Genomic DNA, 25060 nt, shown 5'->3' with positions numbered 1-25060 from the left:
TCAGCAAAATTATGCTCTGATTTGTTAGTATTTAAATGGACTTGAGTATACATAGATGTTGCTATCTTGCTTTACCAATAATCCACAAAAGACAGTGAAATCTGCATTTTCATTTTAGGTATACCTGTGACACCTGTGGAATCAGCAATTGAAACAAAACCTTCAATGTTATACCCTCACATGATTACTACCAGAGCGACATTTCCTCAGAAACATCCTATTCTTGTTACTTCAGGGACTGAGTCAACTCATACCCATATGACAACCGAAATTACCATGAAGGCAAACACAACTTCAGCAGGAATGAATATGTCAGCGCAGTCCATTACAGACTTTTACTCACTGGAAGCATCTAATGCAGCCACCTATTCGACATTTTCATTATCAAGTACAGTGGAGCCTTCTGGTGTACCTCACAGCACAGCAAGCCCTTCTGTCCTTTCCAAACTCATATCTTCAACACATTTTCTAACTGCTTTCCAAACTTCAGCAGTCACATCATATACTGTCAGTTCTACCCCATCTATAACTTTACCTATTCCAATAACAACTTCAACAACCTTACTCAGTGCCAGTCCTCTTCCAACAGGTTCTACATTTTTAATACACAATTCACTGGGGGTAGTTCCACTTCCACTTGAAGCATCAACCACCCAGACAGGAACTGTTCCCTCTACCTCAACAAATTTGATCTCCAAACCATCATCTGTCACTTCTGAGCTGCCAGCAGGGAATGTGAGGAGTAGGAGTCCTTCAGTAAGTCATTCTAAGGGAACAGGAGTATCTTCTGAAGTGTCTTTGCCTGCTTTGCTGGCTGGCAGAGCAACTTTCACAAGATCCATATTTCTTCTAGGTTCACGGCTGACATTAAGTACACCTACTTCTCCTGTATCCACTTTGTTAGAACTATGTCTGGTTTTGGCCAACCTGTAGTTCATTCAACACCCATTTCTGCATTGAATTCAGCAGCTTCTCAAATTCCTAAAACAACTAGATTTGAGAAAATTAATCACAGCTTCATCTTTGGAAGCAACCAAACCCTTGTCTAAAACTTCTCTGGTACCATTAAATACAAGTTCTTTAGCCAGGTTTTCTCCAAAGCCATTTTTATCTTCAGAGGAAATTTCAGTGACTGTTTCTAAGCAGACATCTCCATTAATGAAATGCAGTATTTCTACTGCTTTGCCCATAGTGAAATGCCCATAGAGATCTTCACCTCAAGTTGCTTCTCAAATCCCTATAAAAACTTCTTCAAGTCCTTCTATAACACACACAGTCTCAATACCAGTGCATTCTCTGACTACTTCCCTGAAGCCCAAAGCTATGAGAGATGTCACTGTTGTCGCAAAAAGTATTTATAAAGAACCTTCAATTTCTCTAGTCTCTACTAGCCAATCCTACAATCTCTGATATGTTTCTAGCAAGCTTAGCCTCAACAGAAAATAAATACATAATGCTCACCGATGCCTTTTCACTGTCATTCATTTCTAAAAAGCCAAAGAAAATCTTTAGTTCTACAGTCTTCCCTATTAGGACATTGGTATTACCTTCAAATGCAACATTACCACTGAAAAAATTACAGAGTACCTAATAAGTCCTCGCACAGAGATGAAAGTCATGCCTGTTGCACAGAGTGCAAGCATTTTCTTTCCTAAAGATCTTTCTTTCACAATACCATCATCTCTACTTAAAATCTTATCAACATCACTACCATCCTCTGTAATATCTCATACAAGTTTTTCAGTGATTCCCATATTCAGCAGGACATCTTCATTAACACAAAATATAACTGCTACCCAGATACCAGTTTCATCTCTAGATGCACAAGGATCCTCAAAAGGTCCAGTTACAGATTTTGCAGCTTCTGCAGATTTTCCTACATTTGCTTTAAACATTAGCTGTTGTACTTGCCTTTCAGCAGCACTAAACACATCCAGTATAATGCCTTCTTTACTAATGCCTAAAACTCCTAAGGTCACTTTAGAAAGCCAGTCTGGTAGGGTCTCCATGTCTTCACCTCCTCCTAAGACTACTCATATCTCTACTGTTTCTCTAGGAAAACAGAGTTCTTCGGTAAGTTCTTCAGCAGAAGATGGAAGAATATCAGTTATGTCAGCTGGAATCATCACTCAATCCACTACACCAATGATAATGAACACAACAATGAATGCTACATCCCTAAAAGCATCTTATACTTTTGTAAAAATACCACCTAGCTCTTCAGCCAGTTTATTAATTGCTTCTGACACTACTGTAGCCCCTAGGATTACTACAAAAACATCTGATTCTTTTGTTGCTGATTTGAAGTTTCATATGGCTTCATCTTCAGTTTCTACTACCATAGAAACACCTATGTATGTATCATGGAAGTCTTTATTTACATCTCCAGCATCTCACATTTCAGAGAGCAGTACAGAAACTCCAAAAATGACAATCACGAAAACAACTGGTACTACAAACCCATTATCACAGACAAAGAGTTCGTCATTTACAGCTTCAGAATTTAAGTATGCAACCTTATTTGAAGGAACTTCAGATACTTTAGAAAGCAGCCAGACTTCACATTTGCAAAGAAATGTAACCAAGACAAAGTCAACCACAACAGAGAAATCTTCCCTGCCTTATTTGACAGTACCTGTAGGTCAGAGTTCACCCTTTTCAAGAGAAAGAAATATAACCTTAGCAAAAAATCTCTCTGAAGTTCCAGATGTAATAACATCAGAGTGGTCTAAAATCCTAACACAGAAAACAGGTAAACCTTATTTCAATTTAACAAAGGCCAGAGTTGGAGAACTGAACTATAATAGATTTATCCCATTCTATTGGTGAAATGGTGCTTTCTTCCCCTTCAGAGACTGTGGAAACACAAACTTCTCTGGCAAGCACAGAAACATTGACAGCTATAGCTGACAAGGCTTCTTCTGGCACAATGATGCATGCACTGTCGTATACATCTTCTGAATGCGTGGTATGATAAGTTTTACTTGCCTTGATGTGTTAATGTATGGATATCTATACTGCTATTCAGCATGTTATACCAGAGATTTTAAGTATCTCTCTTTTTTTTTTTTTTTTTTTTCTCTATTGTGTAAAAATGAATTATTCTTAGAGGATTGTTGTATCACTGCACTTTTACTGCCCTGCTATATTTTGCAACTTAGATATCACAGAATCACAGAATCACAGAATTGTCTAGGTTGGAAGAGACCTCAAGATCATTGAATCCAACCTCTGACCTAACACTAACAGGTCCTCCACTAAACCATATCACTAAGTTCAGCATCTAAACGTCTTTTAAAGACCTCCAGGGATGGTGACTCCACCACTTCCCTGGGCAACCGATTCCAATGCCTAACAACCCTTTTGGTAAAGAAGTTCTTCCTAATATCCAACCTAAAACACCCCTGGCGCAACTTTAGCCCGTTCCCCCTCGTCCTGTCACCAGGCACGTGGGAGAATAGACCAACCCCCCCACACCAATATGTTGCTCAGGAAAAAAAAAAAAAAGTCTAAAGCTATGTGCTGATTCTAGACAGCAAAATATATTTCTGAGGTGCAGAAAAAAGCCATAGTCCATGGAATTGGGAGTTTTGTCCATAATCAGACCTTTCTGTTTTCCATTTCTTTCTTTCTGATAGGGTATAAAATGATGGGAATGCATGATTCTGTATTTTTTAAAAATGTGTTTTTATTATAATGGTTTATGTAGAGTATTCCACTGTCACTAGATGGAACAGGAGGGGTGTAGGTGAATTGACATTCATCACTGTCATATGTGACAAATAAGCAATTTTTTCCAAAATAACTGATGCAAATAACAACTGCACAATAATTAAGTCTGTACAGCAAAGTTAGACACTCAGTATTTAAATTGGAGGACATTTTTGCCTCACCCAAGCCTCCTTGGCTTGTCAACCTGAAGAATTTAACTGTATTCAGAATTCTGCTTATTTTAATGCAATTTATTTTATTGTTTTTTTTTTTTTTTTTTTTTTTTTTTTTGTTGTTGTTGTTTGTTTGTTTGTGGGTATGTATTTATTCTCTCTGAGGAAGTGCTACATTTTTGTTCCCAGTGTTCTGGTTACTTAGGGGTCTTTTACTTTCTAGTACTAGCAGTGCAGAATATTAATTTAATTCTCTCTCTCTCTTTTTTTTTTTTTTTTTTTAACCTGTGACCAGGTTGCCTGGGAGAGATCTAAAGGCTTAGCTTGCTGATATCCTATGCATCTCATGGTAGTCAAATGCAAGATCAGGTGTTTGTACTGTATCTAGAGTTGCATGACAAAAGAATATTTTAGTCCAACTTCCACACCCAAAGTCAAATATATACGAAGTGTCACATAGATATGTTAATTCTGTCTCAGAGTAGGGCAATAAACTAGCGATCACCTAGACTTCATAAGTACAATGAGTGTAAAGTTGACTCTGGTTGTTTTTTCCATATATGACAGCCAAGATATCTTGAACCTGTCGACAAATGTAGCCAGTACATATGTGTTAATATGGGTTGGATGTTATACAACCTTTCAAGGAACTGTCCTAAGGATGTGAAGAAGCCAGATTGTGGATTTCGAGGAATGCCAGTTCAAGTTAACAATGATAGTTGTTGCCCAGAATGGGAATGTCCCTGTAAGTCACCGTTTTACTATTATATACTTACAACACAGAGACTTAATATGGAAATTTCAAGTGATAAATTAAGGGATTAATACAGTGGGAAGATTAATTTGAACACTGAAATGAGTTTAAAGGAGATTGTTTTGGGCCTCATCAGCAAAACAATGAAATATATTAAATGCGTTGTTATATTTAAATTAGCATTCAGGACAGTCAAAAAGACTGTTGAACTGAAAACATTGCAATTAGATCTGCAAATCAAATGTCAACATTTTCAACTGAAAATCTTCAGAATTTCTATCATTAGAAAACATTGAGATGTCTACACTTTTGGGAAGAAAAATTAAATTCTTGTTTTTTTCTGAAAGAACCCCCCTCCCCCCCCAAACTTCACTTAGCTCTAAAAGGAGTACTTAATTATATTTAGAAACTGTAGAAATGGGCAGCAGACTGTCTATCAAGGGAACCAGAAGGTTGAAGAGAAGTCATATTAAAAGCCTTGCATCATTTCTGAAACACAGATGACATTTTTATATATTTATTTCAAGATAGAATGGATGTGTATCTTGCTATCAGCATGCCAAATATTTGTATACATTAATGTATATATTTCATCTAACAATGTACAGATTCACTAATCTTACTTGTAAAACCTTGTTGTAAGTGAAAATCTTTACCATTTTAAAATAATTTTCTGGGCATATAGCACTTGGTTAAGCTATGTCCACTGAATAATACAAGGTGCTTCTTCTTGTGGCTCAATATGCTATCTACAGAAAAATGCCACCAATATATACATGAATGTACCTCATATGAAAGCAACTACTGCTCAAACTAATAATGTTTTTAGAAATTCCTAGTATTCTGTTTCATGGTAACCTCAATAAATGACAGTTCTTTTTTAGGTCAATGTTCTGTACTGTCTGAACTGAGTGTTATTACATTCGATGGAAACAACATAGCCCTCTGTAATATGGCTTCCTACATTCTAGTCAAGCTACCAGGAGAAATTATTGTTGCTCATATAGAAAAATGTCCTTCTAATCAGGTAAGATACTTGCTTTTCCTCAATAATTTGTCTTGAATGTTGGTGTTATAGGTATGAAAAAGCGCAAAAATGCATCACTAAAAACTTTCATTTTTCATAAATTCAACTGAATTTATACTTTACAGTATTGTCAAAATGAAGAAATATTTGGAAAAATCTTTTGTCTTTATTTAAGGAAGGTAGTAGAAGTTCAGGATTAGTATGATGAGATACTTTGCAATTGTCTACCTCTCTGCATTGCCTGCAGAGGGAGTCCAGACATTTCATTTTTGGACTGCCATTTTTCATCAGGTCGGTCTCATCCTTAGAGTCTGCACAAATGTTTCTTTTGCATGCAATGTTTTAGATGCGTTCTTTTGAATTACTCTTTTCACTGTTTCTTGGATGAAGACTAAAGGTGTGATTGTAGCTTACATAGGCAAATGAGAATTCTGTAGTTGTATTTATTTAATAAATATTTTCTAAAAGGGTTTTATAACATATGCTGAGATTCATGAGGCTATTAATGAGTCACTCTCAATGTTAAAGGTGATTCCTTGGAAGCCAGCTGAACTATGGTATACATGAGTTGCAATCGTGTGTGGAAAGATGTCTTGGTAAAATTGTTTTATCAAAGTTAAGGCAGGGGATTTTATTGGGATGACCATTATATCCCTAAGTATTCTTTTTTTAATCAACTTATCTAGGTTGTTGGGTTGTCTTTTCTGTTTTATTTGCCATATAAACCCCTTTTATTTAACTTTTTAATAAGTAAAGAAAGTTTCTAAAATTAGTTAATTGAAAGGTGCAGTGTATTACTGGGAAATGTGTATTATTTTTTATTATTTATTATTATTTATAAGGAATATATTGGATGATTTAAACTAGGAAGCTGATTGTAGAAGAAATTTTAAACACAAAGAGAACATTCAACTTATTCTTGCCAAATAAGAATTCTGCTGATTATCATTGCACTTCTAATCTACTTTTTTTTTTTTCAGAGTGCAAATTCAATAAGAAATCTAGTAAGTAGTTTTTTCCTTTATTAATGATAAATTGTACAAGTATTACATATATTGAAATAATTGTTCTACTCCTTAAAACTTTTTTATCAATTTTTTTTTTTTTCTTTCAAGGTTTCCCCTGCAAGCACTTCAGGGCTCTGTTTTAAGAAGTTGAATGTAACAACACATAGATCTAAATTACTTATTAATCGTTTAGCAAGAAAAGTAAGTATATATCACCAACATATATGTGTACATTTAAGAGATAACTGGAGAGCTATTCTGTTATAGAATGCAGTAGGTCTGGCTTATAATGAATGTAGTACAGGATTACTTCTGCAGTTCATGTTCCTGGTAATTCATGGTATGCTAGAAGAAAAAATTACATTTCTGATACTATGCCTCACTTGCCTGTTATTTATACAACACTTTAAAGTGATTTGAGATTTTAAAGAAGCTACAAAAGGCATTTATATTTGAGACAATATTTCCAGAAAACCTAGAACAGAATACTTTTGCAAGATTTGATAAATATTTAGGCTGTCATTTCTGCTAGACAATAACAGATTAGAACAGATAACTTTAAATAATCAGAATAATCTTTTTTTTTTTTTTTTTTTTTTACCAGATGATATAGGATAAATAATATTTATTGCTTCCTTAATTAGAAAAGACTTCCATGTCATTATTTTTCTCATGCCTACTTCATCTGCAGTTACAGAGTTGCTAACAGGAAGCACTGTGATATAAACACAGTGACTACTGCTATTGTATGTGGCAGACACTGTAAAATTATCTTTTGCTTTAAGATGCAAATAAATATAAAATACATCCTTGCAATCTGTTTTTGTCCCTAAAATGTATTTGGTTTATTGTAGGTAGTAGTGGATTCTGTAATTCCATCATTACCATTTTCAAAAGAAGGACTGAGTATTCAGGATACTGGTGCAATGTATGTCATTAATACCCCAGCTGGTATTAGCATCAAGTGGGCTCATGTTACAGGCATCATAGATATACAGTATGGATTACACTCTAACACATCAATGAAGACAGAAGGACTTTGTGGTGAGGCTATGGTCGCAATTATTTACTTTCATTTTTACAATTTACACCTTCCTTTTGTGTCTGTGATCTGTTATCCCTGTAGCTTTCCTTGTGACTCACATTAGTTACACTGACAATCGTATTCGAGGTAGGCTTGTGAATTTTTATTAACAGTAATAAATCAATAATCCTGTTTGAAAGCAATGCTTGATAACAGCAGTTTTCAGAACAAGTAATGATCAATACACTGTATTTAACTTTTTTTTTTTTTTTTAATGTACTCATCTCTTCCTGTGCTAAGAATATCATTGAAGCCAAGCAAAGAAAAGAGCAAAACTTTATATGGAAAAGTGACTGCTGAAGTTCAAATATGGAGAGTATGCTTCAATGATTATAGGAGAAAGGGATAACTATAGGATGCTGGCAGTGTCAGCTAGTACTATGCAAACACTGATAAAAGGTGTAACTTGGGAAGGGTCTGAGTTCTCTAAGGATGGTGAATCCAAATCCAGACATGTTACAGTTGGATCTAGGGTCAAAGACTGTTTGAGGTATCTCAGACTTAAATTACAATGACACTAAATTTTGCGTGTTCCAAGCTTCCCTAATAATATCTTTATAACTGTGCCAGTATGAATTTTATGGAAAAACGTAAGCAGGTATTCTAGAATAACATTAATTGCATCATAAATGTTCATTTTCTACTGCATTTATTTTACTGAAACCTATCCCATATTGATCAGAAAAAAAATTTTTTTGAAATATTTCAATCTGCTTTTAGTTTTAAAAGCAAACAAAATAATTCAAGTATGGTTTACATTTGCATTCTGAGCAGATTAAGTATTTAAAATCAATTTCTGTATTCTGCTTGAACAAAAGGAAAGTTCTCCTACATCTTGTGAGGGAAGGGGAATGCTGGCTGTGGCAGATACTGCACCTTTTCCCAGTATCATGCCCAGTATCTTCTCTATTCAAACCGTAAAGGTTGGGATGAGATGAGATTGCAGGTAGAAAGTATTAGAGAATAGTAGCTCTTTATGTCATGAAAAGACAGGAGGAAGATGAATACGCACAAAAATCCAATTTCAACTTCACAGTGCTGCTCTACCTGGTATTTTGCAAAAAATATGAAGCCTCAGTTAGTGTTTTGTTTTGTTTTGTTTTCATTTTTTTTTTTTCTGTTATCTTATGTTTGTTTCCATCTGGAATTCTGTCCTCTCCCCTTCATACTGAATAAAATGTTGGACTATGTGGTAAATTGGTTTTATTTTTACATCTGTATTGCTGCTGATGATCTGTAGGGTGATCTTACAGAATTCTAATGCCACTACTGACTGTGGGGTTGCACTGGGACAAGAAGAAGCAGTGCTACCATCAAGTGCTTCTTATCATGCAAATACCATCTCCTGTATTTCCCCATGCTGTCAGAGAGAATAGCAGGGCCTATCACACCAGCCTAGCCCACCGGGTTCCCTGGAAGCTATATATATACAGGGCTGGAAGCATGAAGACTTGGGCTGTGATTAGCCGTGTAGAAGCAAAGTGGAGAAAGGATACAGAAACTTTGGGTATTCTGTCTCTGGGATTTAAAACACTATTATGAAAATTAAAAAGGCGTTAGAAAGAAGTTATTGACTTCTTGTATGTTCATAGCAGATACATATTCCCATTGATAAATTAACTAAATACACTATTTCCAAACTAACTAACTAACCAAATACACTCTATTTGCACTCTAATTCAGGTAGCCAATGGATGTTTGGGGCTTGGGGAGTGCTTTTTTGAATGCTTTTGTAAATCAGTTAGGAAAAATATTTTCAATTAAGAATGCAATTTGTTCTTTCACAACTTCTTGCATTTAGAATGTCCAATTAAATTTCAATAAAGTCTCAGATTGTCAGAGATGTGCAATTAATTTGAAAATCATTTACACTTACTCCCATGCAGATGATTGCTATTCAGTGGAACAGAAAAGAATTTGGTGCCATGTCAATGAATTTTCCCCCCTCAACAGCATATTTCGGTGACAGTTTTTCTTAAAAGTTCATTCTTTGTTGGGAAAAGCATTATTACTTGTATTATATGACCTGCTTGCCTTGCTAAGGTAATGATAAAATATCTAGACAGTTGGACCTACAGTTGACACGTAGCTGCTCTGATTTATTAATTCAAATGTCTGTCTCACACATGAACTTGTTGCAATGTTAATCTTACCATGTGCACTTTTCTTTCTCAAAGGAAGTAACACACCTTTTTGTTTGTTTGTTTGTTTTTACTTTGAATGTGATGCTCTGACTCCAGGGGTGTGTAATGGAGACCCTTCTGATGACCTGAAAATGCAAAACAGGACCATAATTACAAATATGGAGGAAATTGAAATGTTCATTAAGAGTTGGGCAATTGAGAAATCACATGATGTAACAACTAGGAGGCCAGTAAGAAACTGTACTGAAGATAACTGCACATACTGCATAGAACTGTTAAACAGAAGTGTTTTCGTTCCTTGTCACAAGAAAGTGAGTACAATTTTCAAAGAAATTCCAGGTGCAAATTAAATGAAATTTGCATTGTTAAGAAAAGAGTAAGAGAGATGCAGATTTTTTATGTTTTGCTTATTTTCATGAGTTCGTAACAGGGTGGCTCTAATGCTTTTGTCATCTTGTCCTATAATTGCTCAGGTGATGTTACATAAAAAGAAAAGTGCATCTGTATGGATCTTTGTGCTTTAACTCTGTTTCTTAAATTACTGATTAGTCAAAGCTCAAAGAAGTAGCACCAGGTCATCATCCCAACACAAGTGTATTACTGAAAAGTGATAGCTTTAAATAAAAGCTTGACAATAGTCACTACAAATGAAAGCCTCATGCTTCTTCTGTATACAACAGCAACTCATGTAGTCTAAGACTGGTTGGACTAATGAAATTTCCTGTTAAACAGCTTTTGATGTTGTTACTATTATGTTGACAGTTTGGTAGCTTTTCTTACACAAATCACAATAATTTATTTCTGGAAACTGTGCTTTCAAACAGAGTTGTATCTCTAGCATGCAGACTACCACTAGAGCAGCACAGCTGCTTCCCACAATGGGAAATGAAAAAGCCCATCTCTCTCAGCACTGACTTTCCCCACTTAATTCAATATAAAAAGGATTAATTATTCAAGTGCCCCTATCTTTCTCAGAGATGGACATGTCTAGATTCCTGATTCAATTCTAGCTCTTCTGCCTTTCCAACCTGGATTTGCTTTGCATGACTCTGTGTGGTCTTCATCATAGACAAATGCCGTTACAGGGATTGTAGGCAGCTGAACCCCTTCCTTCAAAATCCCAAGTCCTCTCCTCATTTTTCCCAGGTAGAAAAAATGGAGGAAAGTCTTCCTAAAGACATGGCTTAAAGAGATTTTATAGCTATCTGCCACAGATGCTGAATGGCAAGGAATGAACTGCAGAATCAAGAAGGGAGAATAGCATCAGTGGGCAGCCATAGGTTTTTCATAATTGTTTCACCATATCTGATTTTGAAATAATTTAATCTGAATAGTCAGAACTCTTACTCCATATATGTCTCTAGGAGAACTGTCATACCCTCAGGTGCAATGCAATTGCATATCTTCCTGGCTTATATCAAAATCTGACATAGCGTGTTCATCCATTATGAAGTTTGTTTTCTTTCATGTACGCTATGGTAGTAGAGTGAGACTGGATGGTGCATATTGTGTGCTTCACAGACATGAAGCAACTGGACAAGGATAGGTAACAGAATCGTCTGTGTAACAAACTCTAAGTCAGGAGTGAACAACAGCTTGAAGATTGGCTGAAATCACCAGGAGAGCTAGGCTGTTGCACAGTAGTGGATAGGCAGAATAAAACAAATTCTGACTTCTCCCACCTCTTTTGTAAACTTAGGCAAAGAAAAACAATGCAAATAAGATAGGTTGGAACCTGCATTTAGACTCAGTAACATAGGCAATCAGGCCCTATACACACACAAAAGGAGTACTCAGTAATAGTTCATTCACAGCAGGAATTTATGGAAGATATAGCAGCAATGTTTAATTGAGATTGTTGATTTTTAGCTGATCAGACAGTACTGCAAAAGTTCTTGTAAGTAGCATTACAGTCTCATGCCTACTAATGAGAATAAGTTTCTGACAATTTGAGTTTTGCGAAATGATTGTTCTGGAAAAAAAAAAAAAAAAAAAAGTTATTTTCTACTTTGGAGAATGCTTGTGATTTTATTTCCCCTGCAGCTCTGTTATTTCTTGTAATTAATGATTAATTTTAACTACAGAAAACTCTTCTACTTGTTAATTCTCAATTACAATGTGTTCCTAGGTTTCACCACAGGAGTTTTGTGAAAAGATGTGGATCAACAGCACTCATTTTTGGAATTATGAGTGTGATGCACTTTCTGCATATGTGGCGTTATGCAACAAGCACAATATCTGCATTAAATGGAGGACATCTGATTATTGCTGTAAGCAAATAACAATGTTCTATATTCTAATGTGACTTTATCTTGCTGTAGTGTTTAGATGAGTTAAAAAATACATTTCTTCCTATTGCTATTGGACGTGCTTTCTCTTTTTATCACAGCATTAGTAAGCCACAGTCCAAGTTCTTGAAATGTACCGCCAGTTAGTGTCATGAAAGAATTTTGATATTGATTGAACAAGAAGCTTATTTAAAGAACCACTAACAATATAAATATATGCTTTCTGTGATATGCTTTATTGTTCCTACTACCTGTTTACCTAATGAAATTCTGAAAGAATGATACCAGCACTCAGTTTCCTCTTTTTATGACTTGCAGCATTGAGTTGTCCAGAGGGCAAGGAATACCAGCCTTGTGTGCAACCCTGTGAAGCAAAGACATGCTTGAATAAGTGGTTGTATGAAGATTCTCCCTGCTCCTATTTAAGGGAAGACTGTGTGTGTAAAAATGGAACTATTCTACATAGAACAGACTCTGACCTCTGTATTCCAGAAGAAAAATGTAGTAAGTACAGCAGGACAGAAGAGCTTGGCAAATACTTGCTAATATTGACCACTGACCAGTGTAAGAGACGTTTAAGTTCTATTTCAGTCCTCAGTAGGTGTGAATCTGGTATAGTTCCCTTCTGCAGAACCTATCTTTAATCTCAAGCTATAGCAGTCTATACTTTAACTCCACTTGCTGATGTCACCCTGCACAGGAAAAATGATGGTCATTCTTCCTTCCATAGTTCCCAGGCTTTCTTTCCTAGAGTACTCAGGAATGAGTAGAATGCACAGCTTTCTCCTGCATCAACTGATTATTCCCAGCCCTAGCAGATCATTTGTTCATTTGGGGTTTTTAATGTCATAATTTTTTGGGGGGAATCCTTCATTGTAATGTTCTGCAGCATTCTTATTTTATGCAGTATGGCTACCTAGATGACAAACTAATAGTTGCTTGCAGGAAATCTGCGCTCTCTTCTTGTCAATGGGATATGATATTTTTCTCTCAGCATGTACAGATAACAGAGGCCAACCCCACTCTGCTGGGGAGATCTGGAATGAGTCCATGAGAGGTTGTTGCATGTACAACTGCTTAGAAAATGGAAGTGTTGTTGCTGTAGAACCTGAATGTAATGATGATCCACCACCAGCTTGTGAAAGAGAAGGAGAAGTTATCATCCATGTCATTGAAGAAAGGGCTTGCTGTCCCAAGAAAGTTTGTGGTATGTACCCAGCTGCACACATATTCAGTAACATAAGTGTAAGTTAAGTGCTTGGTATTTGTTGGCAGAGGTTTATTTTTAGACAAGGTTCAAGGTGACATTTTAGAGAAGTGATCTTTAGGTAACTGTGGCTGGTTGGGTCAGCAAAGCGGTTCTCTTCTATGTAAGATGTGATTCACTGAAATACGTATTTATTTATTTTGTATTCCACATCCATTAGTGAAACAAACCTTCTGTTAAAAAATGATTTTTTAAGCTCCTCAGTAGAATTTCAAAAGAAATTAACAAATACTCAATGAAAGAAGTGGCTTGGTAGTTGGGGCAGTTACCCAAGCCTATCTGCATTTCTTATGAGTGTCTTGGTGCTAAATGAAATATCCTCTGACCTCATGCCATTTCAAAGAAAACATTACTCCATGATATGATCATTGATTGTATTCTACCCAGCCCTGGTTTGTAGCAAAATGAATGTAGTTATTGCTGCTAAAAATGTTAAGCAGAAGATACTTCCTTCTTCATAACGTCTTCAGGGAAAAAGAGAACAAATGGTATAGCAGATCTGGTGATTTTGTTCCTTAGCTACCTGTAAATAACACTGTGTTGTTGATTTGTTTAAGGAACATTTTCACTGAGACACTTTAGCTGGCTCCATTTGTAGGAAGCAGGGCAAAGTAAGTACCTGCTTTAGGTACACTGTGCTTGCACAGTGCTACATGAACAGAGCTATACCAGCTCTGGGTTGAGCTGGGAGGCTTACGTGCTGATGTGCAGTGCACTGCAAGCTGCCTTGAACTGCTGTTAGTATGTAGATCTCCTAGTAAATGGTATAAATAGCTTGAACTGTAGGATTTACACTTGTATTTGTTTGTAAATGTTAAAGCAGGTTGTTTTTTATCCCACAGAATGTAACATGTCATTATGTGGTGCCATTATTCCAACATGCAAAACCAATGAAAAATTGGTTGTAGGCTACAACCCTCTGTCCTGCTGTCCACAATACCGATGTGGTAAGGGAAATACAAAAACACAATTACTGGGACACTTTCCAGGTTTCTACTGTCTGTAGTAAGAAAGTTTGCCTTACAGACTGTTTTGATTTTTAGTAGAATGGGACACTGTAAATAGCTCCAGGCAATGGTATATCTATTTCAAATTCTCAATATTATTTTGTATTTGTGTTTTGTGCCAGTTTTGATTTACTGTCTTTTTTTTTTTTTTTTTAATAAGCAAAAGAAGATTTCATTTTATTTATCTTTTTAGCATTGTTTCTTTGAATCTTTTTAAAATACTGGTTATTTCATATCCTACAGAATGTGATCCTTCAGTTTGTTTCAATGCTTCTCAGCTGGACTGCAGAGAAGACCAGTTTATTGTTGAAGCAAAACAGGAAGATCCCTGTTGTTTCTCTTATGTCTGTGGTAAAAAAAGCTCTATTATTTTTGTGGGTAACTGAGGAATAGTTAAGTATTTACAAAAGTAGTATATATTTTTAAACCTTATAACTTAATCCAGGAATTTCTGAAGATGTCAGTGGGATTTCACACAGGCCAGGCTGACTGGAGCATGAATTACACTTGGGTTTGGGGATCTTTCATTTCAAACATAATTTTATCATACAGTGATCTTCACCATTGAATTATATGATCTGTGTTGTCAGTGTGCCATATCATGGATCACAGCTGAGCCTCAGTAGTTCCTCACCACCAAGCTGTCTATGACTTAGTGTAAGTCCTGACACTTAAGTGTATGCACTACTACATGCACTGCATCTTTCTGGATTTGAATACCAGTCCATAAAAGTTCTGTTATCCAAGTAAGAGGCATAAGACTTGTAGTAATAAATAAAATGTGCACGTTAACTTTCTATTATCTAAAATTTGTAAATATTTGTTTTGTTTTTCATTTAGTTTGTGAATCCTGTATTGATCCTGTTCCCTTGTGTAATGAAGGGGAAATTCTCACTGTAGACCTTAATACCATACATTACTGTTGTCCTCATTACTACTGTGGTGAGTCTAACTGTTAGTTCAATATGTTACCAAATTTAATAAAAATGATAGGAAGTGTGTGTGGAGGTTTGTTTGGTGCAGCATCTCTAGCTTCAGCTATAGATTAAGGGCTCTAAATGAGGGTGTCTACATTTGAGATAGGCTCAAAGTTCTTGGTATACTCGATGGTGGTCTAACCAGAACAGCCAGTGGAGTCTGAAGAGTTTATTTAGTTCACCAAACACTAAAGAGCTACTTTCAGGGCTATCTAGATACCAATATATTAATCTGGATCCAGATCTGAACCTTAGTGTTTAAATATACAATTGTTCGTATACATCCGTACATTTAAAACATCTGTAATAAAATAGACAGCACTTATGTCATTGTACCTCTGTTATACTCTTCGTTAGTACTCTGATACCTGTCTCTTTTTCCCATTTAGTTTGTGATGAAAACCTTTGTTCTGATCCTCCTATTAATTGTACAGATGACATGAAACTTGTGAAGGAAAAAATACCTGGGCGGTGTTGTCCAGAGTGGCACTGTGGTAATTATTACTTTATTCCTTAGTCACTGTAGTTAATAAAAGCAATTAGGTAACTGACTGATATGCTTTTCTTGTTCTCTTTTCAGAATGTAGCTGTGAAAATGCTACTATGGTGACTTGCAAATTGGTAAGAACTGCCCTTTAAATATTTTTATTAATCATGGACTGCACTCTTACTCCTCCCTTTCCATTCTTTGTTTAATTTGTTGTAAAGGGTGATAAGTCTGAACCTGGACAGGCTAGGACTCTGCCTTTCAGCTCCCAGCTCAAGCATGTAACTCGATCAAATTTCTGTATGGTGTTGTCAGCTGTTCCCTGGGGAAATTTCATTCTGTGTGTTTTAGGATGACAAAAGAAGAAAAGCAACTGTAATATTATTCTGTTCAATGTTGACTTAAAACAAAATGCTAGAAGTTTTCCCACTTAAATAATTCCTAATTGTTGTTAATAATTAATGAGTGATGACCCTTACAATCATATGTATCATCTGGAGAAATGTGTTACTTTGTTAAGCATTTATGCTTTCAATTAGGATGATTTAACATTATTGAACTTAGCTATATCTTAGCTTAGATATGAAAAGTCATAAATACTTTGCTCCTTGTATGCTCCCACAGCAAGGACAGTGAGCTGGAAAATAATGATAAGCGAATGTTCAAACTTCTAATATCAGGGACATTTTCCCTATTAAATGCTTGTAGTTTGTCCCCCTTTTCCTCTTATGTGAAGAAAGATAATGTAATTTGTAAACAGGAGTTGCAAATTTTAATAGCTTTTACCTATCTTTGGGAAGAAAATTCATAGCAGGCATTCTTTTGCTGATATGTTCATTATTGAAATAACTTTTTATCTCAGGAAAAACTGCTGTTACAACCACTCTGGTGTTTATATTCATTCCTAGAGAAAATGAAGTATTTTGCGCTTATTGAAAGAGATAAATACATTGAATATTTTTGAATGTGCTATTGTTTCTTGAGGACACTGCAATTTTACTCTTTTATGGAACATGGGTGAAAGTGATGAAAGCAATAATTTATATTTTTAGAGAAATTTAGAGAAATACATTTGTGTATGACTGCAAATTCTTTTATCTTTTTACACTCAGGGAGAAGTTAAAAAAATAGACAGTAACATTTACAGTGCTTGTGGATGCACTCACTACATCTGTGGTAACTTTTTATTCATGTCTGCTTGATTTTAAATTTTACTAAAAAGGGCATACAAAGAAAGAAGAAATAGGCTGTTAATCACTTTCTCAATTTTAACAATCTTCAGTTATGGATATCTACCAAGATATAGAATTATGCTGTCATTACTTAATATTATATTTCATCTGCAAACTCATCAATTTTGTGTTTGGTCTTGAGAGGCATAGGGAGTGTATTAAAACTGTCCATACTCTCTCCCTTCCTTCCTTCCTTCCTTCCTTCCTTCCTTCCTTCCTTCCTTCCTTCCTTCCTTCCTTCCTTCCTTCCTTCCTTCCTTCCTTCCTTCCTTCCTTCCTTCCTTCCTTCCTTCCTTCCTTCCTTCCTTCCTTTTTCTTTCTTTCTTTCTTTCTTTCTTTCTTTCTTTCTTTCTTTCTTTCTTTCTTTCTTTCTTTCTTTCTTTCTGCACACTATTAATCTCAAATGAGCCAGCATGAAGGTAGGAGCCCAATTTTAAGATCAGACTTCTGCTCCCTTCTGTAACTCATTTACCTTATGCAAACTAGATTACAGCCCACTGTCTATGGGAGTTCATGAGGCATCCCATAATCCTGACAGGAGCCCAGGCTAAACTGCCTCTGGTAGCAAAACACAAATTTACAGTACAGATTGAACGTGTTAATGTCCCACATTTAATTGTAGGAATGCTTTATTAATTGACAAAAAAAAGCTACATTTTATGATGTGCAGAATAATACATGTAATTTAATTGTCCCAATGTTAAAAAACAGAATTCTTTAAAAAAGAACAATAGATTATTATTATTAAAAAAAAAAAATCCACAGTAGCAATATTGTCAATTTTAGTCAGTTATGCACTTTGTAGCATTTTTTTTTTTTTGAGCTGAATTATACCCCCTCCTCAAATAGGACTTTGCCCTACTTTTGTCCTCACAGAGGTCCTCTTAACTTGCTTGATGATTTATTTATTTTTTTTTTTTTTCACTTGTAACATGTTTATCTTTTGGTGTCAGAAAAGGATGATGTGTGCATCTTCCAAGAAGTAACAGTACTGAATCCTGGACAATCAGTGATTCAGTACTTGGATGGAGATCTTTGTTATACTGTACAGTGTTTACAAGAAAAAGATCACAACACAGGATACAATGCCATGCATTTTACAACAGTGAACTGTTCCCAGCAATGTGAAGCTGTAAGTATACTTTAAACAATGGAATAATGCAATTTTAAGCACAACTTCACAATTAGGACAAAAATCAAAGGGCAGATTTTTGTTAGTCTGGTTTACTCAGAAAGAATTTGAAAACTTAACAGTGATGATGTATATCTTCTGTGACTCCAGGCTTCTTTTAAAAGGTGATATTTAGTAGTGTTTGTGAATATATTCATCCATCCATCCATACATACATACATATTGTTTGTCTTGGTATTTTTATTTTCAGAATTCAATGAATTTTTATAAGTTGTATGTTTAAAAAAAAAAAAAAAAGTCTTTTTCTATCTTTTTCCCCTTTTCCTCTAGCATCAAATATATATTCCTTCCCCCAGTCACCATAGTTGCTGTGGTACCTGTCTAAACGTGTCCTGTTTTTTTCACACTGAGAATGGCACACAAATTGTATATGAGGTAAGTGCCTCTGGAGAGGGACAGAAGTATAATGACATGATAAGCACAGATTTCTGATGGTCACTTAGTAAACTCATGCAGTGAGTCTTGCTTCATACTTCCTTATTGTTGCTAATGCACTTGGGGGCTCTTTATGGTAAATAATATAACAGGGAAAAATTATGTTTATTTATAGACTTGCCATTTCACAGCAGATAAATACTGTGTTTCATTTTATTGGTTGTAATATCCCCCACAAAGACAGGTAAATGTAGTCATTTACTTAAGGCTGGATACGTTCTAAGTGCAAGTTAGAGGTTGAATTGTAACTCTAGGTCATATGCTGTGATTGAGAAGAGTTGGCAGTACTTTTGTGCTTCTGGGTCCACATCAGGACTCCTGTGTCCCCCTCTTCTCAGGGTCACTCTTTTCTCCATTCTCGTTCCTACAGCATGCAAGTGTGCAAACAGAATGACTGGGTTTCAGAATCTGACTGTTGCATTCCAGCAGCCACATACAAGAAAACGTAGACGTGGCCATGGCTTGGTTCATGCTTTCCATTGCTTTTAGAGCAAAAGAATTACTCCCTTTTCCAGGCACAGACCCCCTTCATTTTGCTCTAGTACACCCAGTACCTCCAGTAGTGGAGCCGCCACTGCAGTTAGAGGATGGTCTTTGCTGGTGTGGGTAAGCGTGCAACAAACTTTCCACTCCAGTAGATACTGCAGTGTGAAGGCAAGATTTGTACAGACCTCTGGGAGTTGAGATATAGCCAAAATGTGTTTCTTTGCTGACAACGGTTTTGTATTACATGTTCAGGAAGGAAGCACGTGGAGCTCCAACTGCACAAACTACAAGTGTACAAAGACTGCTGCGGGGGCTATGATACTGGGCTCTACTGTAGTTTGCCCCCCTTTCAATGACACTGAGTGTACAAAGGTTTGTACTTTGGGTGAGGTAAGTAACAATAACTCATCTGTCAGTATGGAGTTTCGCCTACACTTGAAAATGCACACATACTTTGTGTGCTTTCTTTAAACTTAAAAAAAGTGGTAAGTTACAAGATGTAAGCGATCAATGTGATCAGTGTTGTTTGCTATTTTTCTGTTTGCATTTTGACTAACAATATCTGTGAGGAGCACAGAAACTCCTTTTGGGCTTTAATAATGACTGCTTTTGAAATATTCTTGAATTTGTGTTGCGCTTGAGATACCGCTATATAAAGTGTTAATCACTAGTTCTTACTTAGTTCAGAATAATACTTTTAAGTTTATAGTGCATATATATTAAATAAATTGGATGAAGCAGTTCAGAAATCTTGCATATAAATGCAAACTATATTAAAAATTACTTAAGCAATGCAAGGATTAGAAGGATGACCATGTGTATACAAACGTAATTATCTCTTAAACTAAACTTTGTATGACATAACAGAAAGTATTTATCATACTTGAAAGGTTATCTACCTACACCATATATCTAAAAAGGTAATTTTGGCATGCCCAATAAGCTGTTTTAAAGAATGTAGATGCTTCATGAACATTACAAATTTGTTTGAAAAATTTATATTTGCAGTTTGGTACTTCCCTAATTTTATAATACTTCTCATATTTCTAGTTCTTGCACTTGTGGTATACCAAACCATATATAAGCTATCAAAAAAAACAAACAAAAAAACACGTAGAGAGGGTAAGTACCATCACTGTCTTGACTACACATTACAAATTTAGCCCAATTCTTATGTGTCCATTGCATTTGTTTAAAGTTCCTTATTTCTTCCAGTCATGAAGAAGGCATTCAATCTAAAATTAATGCCTGTTCCACTTTAACTTTATCCTTGAGTTTCTTCCTTGGAATCCTTTTGTCACTACCTGTTAGGATCTTTCCTTAATAATTCTAGTTGAGATTGTAATGAACAGACCACTAAAATTAACTTCCTGACTGACTTATTTTTTCAGAGATGCTAAACGTAGACTTGAGCCAGGAGAAAGCTCTTCTGACAGTCTGCTCAGGATAACTTTGAAACAAATACAGATTTAAGAGGCTGAGTTTAAGTGCTCATCTAAGAAGTTCTTGAACAACTTAGTAATTTTTCTGTAATGAGATAAAAAATGCATGTATGCATGAAACAATGGAACCTTACAAATGGAAGCTTTTGTCTTTTGTTATAAAAGTGTTGTTGATGTTCAGTTGTCTGCTTTACACACAGTTCTGGGCTGTGCAATAAAACTGTGGGTACATGTTTCTTCCTTGCACACATTCTGATAGATGGCAGGCTCTCTTTCTGTCTTTCTTTCCTTCGTGCTCTCTTTTAATTTCACAAGGAAATTTTCTCCACTTTGATACATTTTTACTTTCTGGCTGACAAGTGACTTTAGAAAATAGAATAGCAAAGACTATTATTGTTTGAGAAAAAATAATTGAGCACATCAACATATATGAAATTCTGCAATTCATGTTCTGTTTCAAAAGTGTGTGTATATGTATATATACGTGCTTTCACATACATGTATATCTCTAATGTTGTAAATAGCTCCTTATTAGGTACTAATTTTCTGCTAGGTATATAAGCAGTGTAAACCTTTTTACATCATCCACAAAGTTACATAAATGAATTTTTTAAACTTTCCTGCTAAATCTCACTGGTGGTGAAATAGATGATAATGGGCAATATAAAAAACAGCTTATAGAAATCAAGTGGCTTATTCAAAGGATACTAGTTGAGGTCAGATAACCAGGGACAAGTTCATTTTCAGTGTTAAAGACTAAAGAATTTATGAACCAAACATATGATGCATATTTGTGCAATTCTCTTGATTTAGATATTACTTTTTATTAGTTGGACATCTTTAAAACATGGAATCTCTTGAGATACAATATACCTTTGCATTGGGCACAGTCTTTTTTGATATATTCTTCTTTTATTTCTCTAGAACGGAGGAATTGTGCAGACATATAATGATGGCTGCTGCAAGACCTGTAAGTGATGAAGGCTGCAGTAAATGCTAGTTTGGCTTTGGTTTTGGAGGGCTGTGTTTTTTAACCTGTTGCTGGGACACAAAGAAGAAAAAAGCATGCTGTCCCTACACAAATCACAATTGTTATAGTTACTTAACTACTCTTATTAAATGGTCTCGCTTCATTTGGCTGCTGACTTGGTGGTTTTTAATGTTAATATTCTGGAGTATAACCAAATCTCTCCAAATATAACCTGTAGAAGATAAAAAGTTATCTCAATTAAAATAATTAAAAGATTGCCTTTATTACTAAGCAGACCCTAAAATATTGCCTAAATTATGTTCACCATAAAATATAATAATTTTCCATCTAAAACTGATACTTAATTTGATGTTAAATTTCCAAACATACTTACTTATTCTGTTTCACTGCTGTATATTTTCCAGGGCCAAAATGCTGAAATAAATTTTTTTACTTGAAAATTATTTCTTTCCACTGTAGAAAATATATTTCAATCCCAAATGAGGAAAAGTCATTGGGAGTTGAGTAGTATTGATGTTAACAATTATTATATAAAATTGACTTTTTAATATCTGGAAATACATCCACATTTTCTGTGTGTGTAACTTTAAAATATGATGAATGTATTGTGATGCATGTTTACCTACGTTTACATAAGTTTATGAATACATAAAGTCTTCATTATTTAAAGTTTAAAAGCAGGCTGAAAACAATCTTTGATTTGCTCTGCAGTTTTGTTTAGGAAAGGTTTTCTGATCAAGTTCAATAATCATCTAGACATAAAAATTAAGCACTGTTCTGTGAAATTAATTACATAGAGCAAGAACGTGTTGAATGCTACAGAAATTACTACCTCCCTTTTTTGATTTTTTTGTGTTCAATATCAGAGTTAAAATGTACAGAAAAAGTAGTCTTTGGATTTTATTTTTTTTTTTAAACAAGGCTTTAATAATGTTGAATAGAAAGTCACAGGCTTTATACTGCACTGGTATTAAGTAAAATTCAGCAATGTATTAGCTACACATGTGTTTGTATGCTAAATGATTTGGCTATATAAGGGGAAATATTCATATTTATAAAATATAGCACAATACTTCGTTTTCCAAATTATGTAAAGCTTTGAGAGTTATCTGCAAATATTGTTGCTCTATACCATGCATAGCATAGAAAATAGAAGCTGTTTTAATATAACAAAATACTTTTTTTTTTTTTTTGACTGAGAATCAGCAGAGAAAAGTAACACACCAGAATTTGCTAAAATCTTATGAATCAATATTTTTTCTCCAATGCAATAAGCTATGTTTAAAAAATGTTAACTAAAATGAGAAAAAATGGGCTGGCTTTATTTAGAAAAATATCTTAAAGAATTAATGGCTACTGACTTTCTGTTGACTAGGAAGATTTATAATTTTGGCCATATTCTGTGGCCTCAGGAAAGGTGTTGTTATACTTCAGAAATTCTTACTCAGGTGGCTGCTAAAAATATATATGATCCATACACATATATGCTATTTTATTTTTGTTTTTGCTTTGTTTTTAACTAAAAGCATGTGCCCAGTGGTGAAGCAGATAAAAAGAGTATGTGTAAATAGAGCTTGCAAAACCTTGGGGTTTTAATGGGAACAAATAGTCTTTTTGGAAGAGCTTGATTCAGTGCATGCAAAGTGAGTGCATATATTTAATTCTTACCTTGCCATAGAGAGACTCATTACAAAACTTTGGTCTACAAGGAAGCATCATTCCAGTTTTGTGTTAATCAGGAGAGTAATAAAGTTTAGGACATCTTTAGTGAGACTTGAAGCAGCTACAGTTTCTAAATTTCGAATACTAATAGGAAAGCTCATCATCTTTTGCTAAAAGAAAAATTGCAATTGGCAGTGTAAGAATTAATGAAATGTCATTTATATAAATATGTTTTTATTTCATGAGAAACTTACATTCCTAATGGTTCTGCCAGGTTCTGGATTGGGTCTATTACCCTTTGCCATTAGTCCAGTAGTGCCTACTGATAGTATTAATTGTGAACCAGGTATTATTTTTAATAATGTATTTTCTTATTTTAATAATAGTGTAAGCACTGCTTGTATATATGCATAGAGCTGTCATCACCATTAAATGTATTTAATGGTATTGGCCTGATGCTGAGAGATAGTGAACCCCTGCTGGCCTCCCAAATCTGTGACTTTTTTAAAGCTGGTTAGGGTTCACTGCTCAACACCTGTCAGAATTAGGTTCATTCATTTATGTTATATGCTGAAGATGGTTCTTCCTCCTGTTTGTTTCTAAAATTGGTTTTATTACATGGACCTACTCTACAGGGTACAGTATATAATAAGAAATAATCATATAATATACAGTTATAATAAGAAATTGTTTTACTTTTAAAAATATCATCATCCCTTATACTGCTACTAAGAGATTCTGATCTCATGTTTATGTCTCTGAAGTTAATGACTCAACTGTTTTTGCCTTAAAATAGATCAAAAGTGCACATTACTGCCCTATCTCATCTTTGTAGATATGGATTTGTACAGTACTTCTTCTTTGTCACAAATAGCATGTTTTGCAAAGTTAAGAAAATGTTGGGGGAAAAAAACATACAATCCTCAAAGTAAAATCATACATTAATAAATACTCTACAGCAGTAATTGTGGGAGGTTACAGAACTGTCGCATTATCGTCATAACTCTGCTTTTAATGATGTCACAGAAATTTTAGTAAGATTCCTTACTCAAATAAGGAGCAAGTGAAACAAGTACACCCAATACTGAATGAAGACCTTTTTGACAGTTGAAAGTGGAAGAAAGAAAATATAGCAGCAGGGAAGTTTTCATTAGACATAAGCACCTTATATGCTGAAATGTATGAGTTCATGATGGCAAATGCTTTCCAATGGAAAAATAATAGGAATAATTTTTTTCTAGTGTTGCTGATGAAAGAAAAGCAAGATACTGTAGGAATTTGAAGTTTTGGTCCTACAGTCATCTTCTAGCTCCACAAGAGAATACTGTTTGATTCTGCAATGCTTAGAATAAAAACTAGATGTATTACGGAGCCAGACTAATTTTCAGATACCCACTGGAGCTATGATTGCAGAATATCTTGGTTACTCAGAGCTCATTAATTTATAAAAATGCTCAGAAGAAAACTTATGCTTTTTGTGTATACCTGACCATGCAGGCATGTGCTAAAGGTGAAGAGACTCTGCTGAATAGTGGTTATTATTTTATAAACTGGACGCCTAGAATGTCCACGTAGAAAAACAAATAGATGATTTTGATGCTTACTGGAACTGGAAAGCTAAATAATTTCTGTTACACAAATAGTAATAGCAAACTGTCTGGTATGGAGTGCAGCATGGAAGATTTTATGTTTAA

The 25060-nt window shown here is 35.0% G+C and overlaps 1 protein-coding gene across 1 annotated transcript in view; it reads left to right on the top strand.

Moving 5' to 3' along the window:
• Nucleotides 1–25060, top strand: part of OTOGL (otogelin like) — a 98740-nt gene that overhangs the window by 66966 nt on the left and 6714 nt on the right. Inside the window, exons 36-58 of the mRNA XM_068661245.1 lie at nt 119–929; nt 1089–1191; nt 1534–2752; nt 2853–2968; nt 4452–4629; nt 5523–5665; nt 6646–6669; nt 6781–6873; nt 7527–7716; nt 9997–10211; nt 12029–12170; nt 12507–12692; nt 13183–13395; nt 14298–14402; nt 14706–14813; nt 15303–15404; nt 15829–15933; nt 16020–16060; nt 17039–17102; nt 18112–18290; nt 18621–18725; nt 19524–19643; nt 21638–21683. Of these exons, the coding sequence (XP_068517346.1) occupies nt 119–929; nt 1089–1191; nt 1534–2752; nt 2853–2968; nt 4452–4629; nt 5523–5665; nt 6646–6669; nt 6781–6873; nt 7527–7716; nt 9997–10211; nt 12029–12170; nt 12507–12692; nt 13183–13395; nt 14298–14402; nt 14706–14813; nt 15303–15404; nt 15829–15933; nt 16020–16060; nt 17039–17102; nt 18112–18290; nt 18621–18725; nt 19524–19643; nt 21638–21683 (4608 nt within the window). The remainder of the gene's footprint in view (nt 1–118; nt 930–1088; nt 1192–1533; nt 2753–2852; nt 2969–4451; nt 4630–5522; nt 5666–6645; nt 6670–6780; nt 6874–7526; nt 7717–9996; nt 10212–12028; nt 12171–12506; nt 12693–13182; nt 13396–14297; nt 14403–14705; nt 14814–15302; nt 15405–15828; nt 15934–16019; nt 16061–17038; nt 17103–18111; nt 18291–18620; nt 18726–19523; nt 19644–21637; nt 21684–25060) is intronic.

Source organism: Anas acuta, chromosome 1 (assembly GCF_963932015.1).
Source record: "Anas acuta chromosome 1, bAnaAcu1.1, whole genome shotgun sequence".
In the NCBI taxonomy this organism is placed as follows: Eukaryota; Metazoa; Chordata; class Aves; order Anseriformes; family Anatidae; genus Anas; species Anas acuta.
Note: the sequence above shows the minus strand (reverse complement) of the source record. Positions and strands in the feature narration are given on the sequence as shown.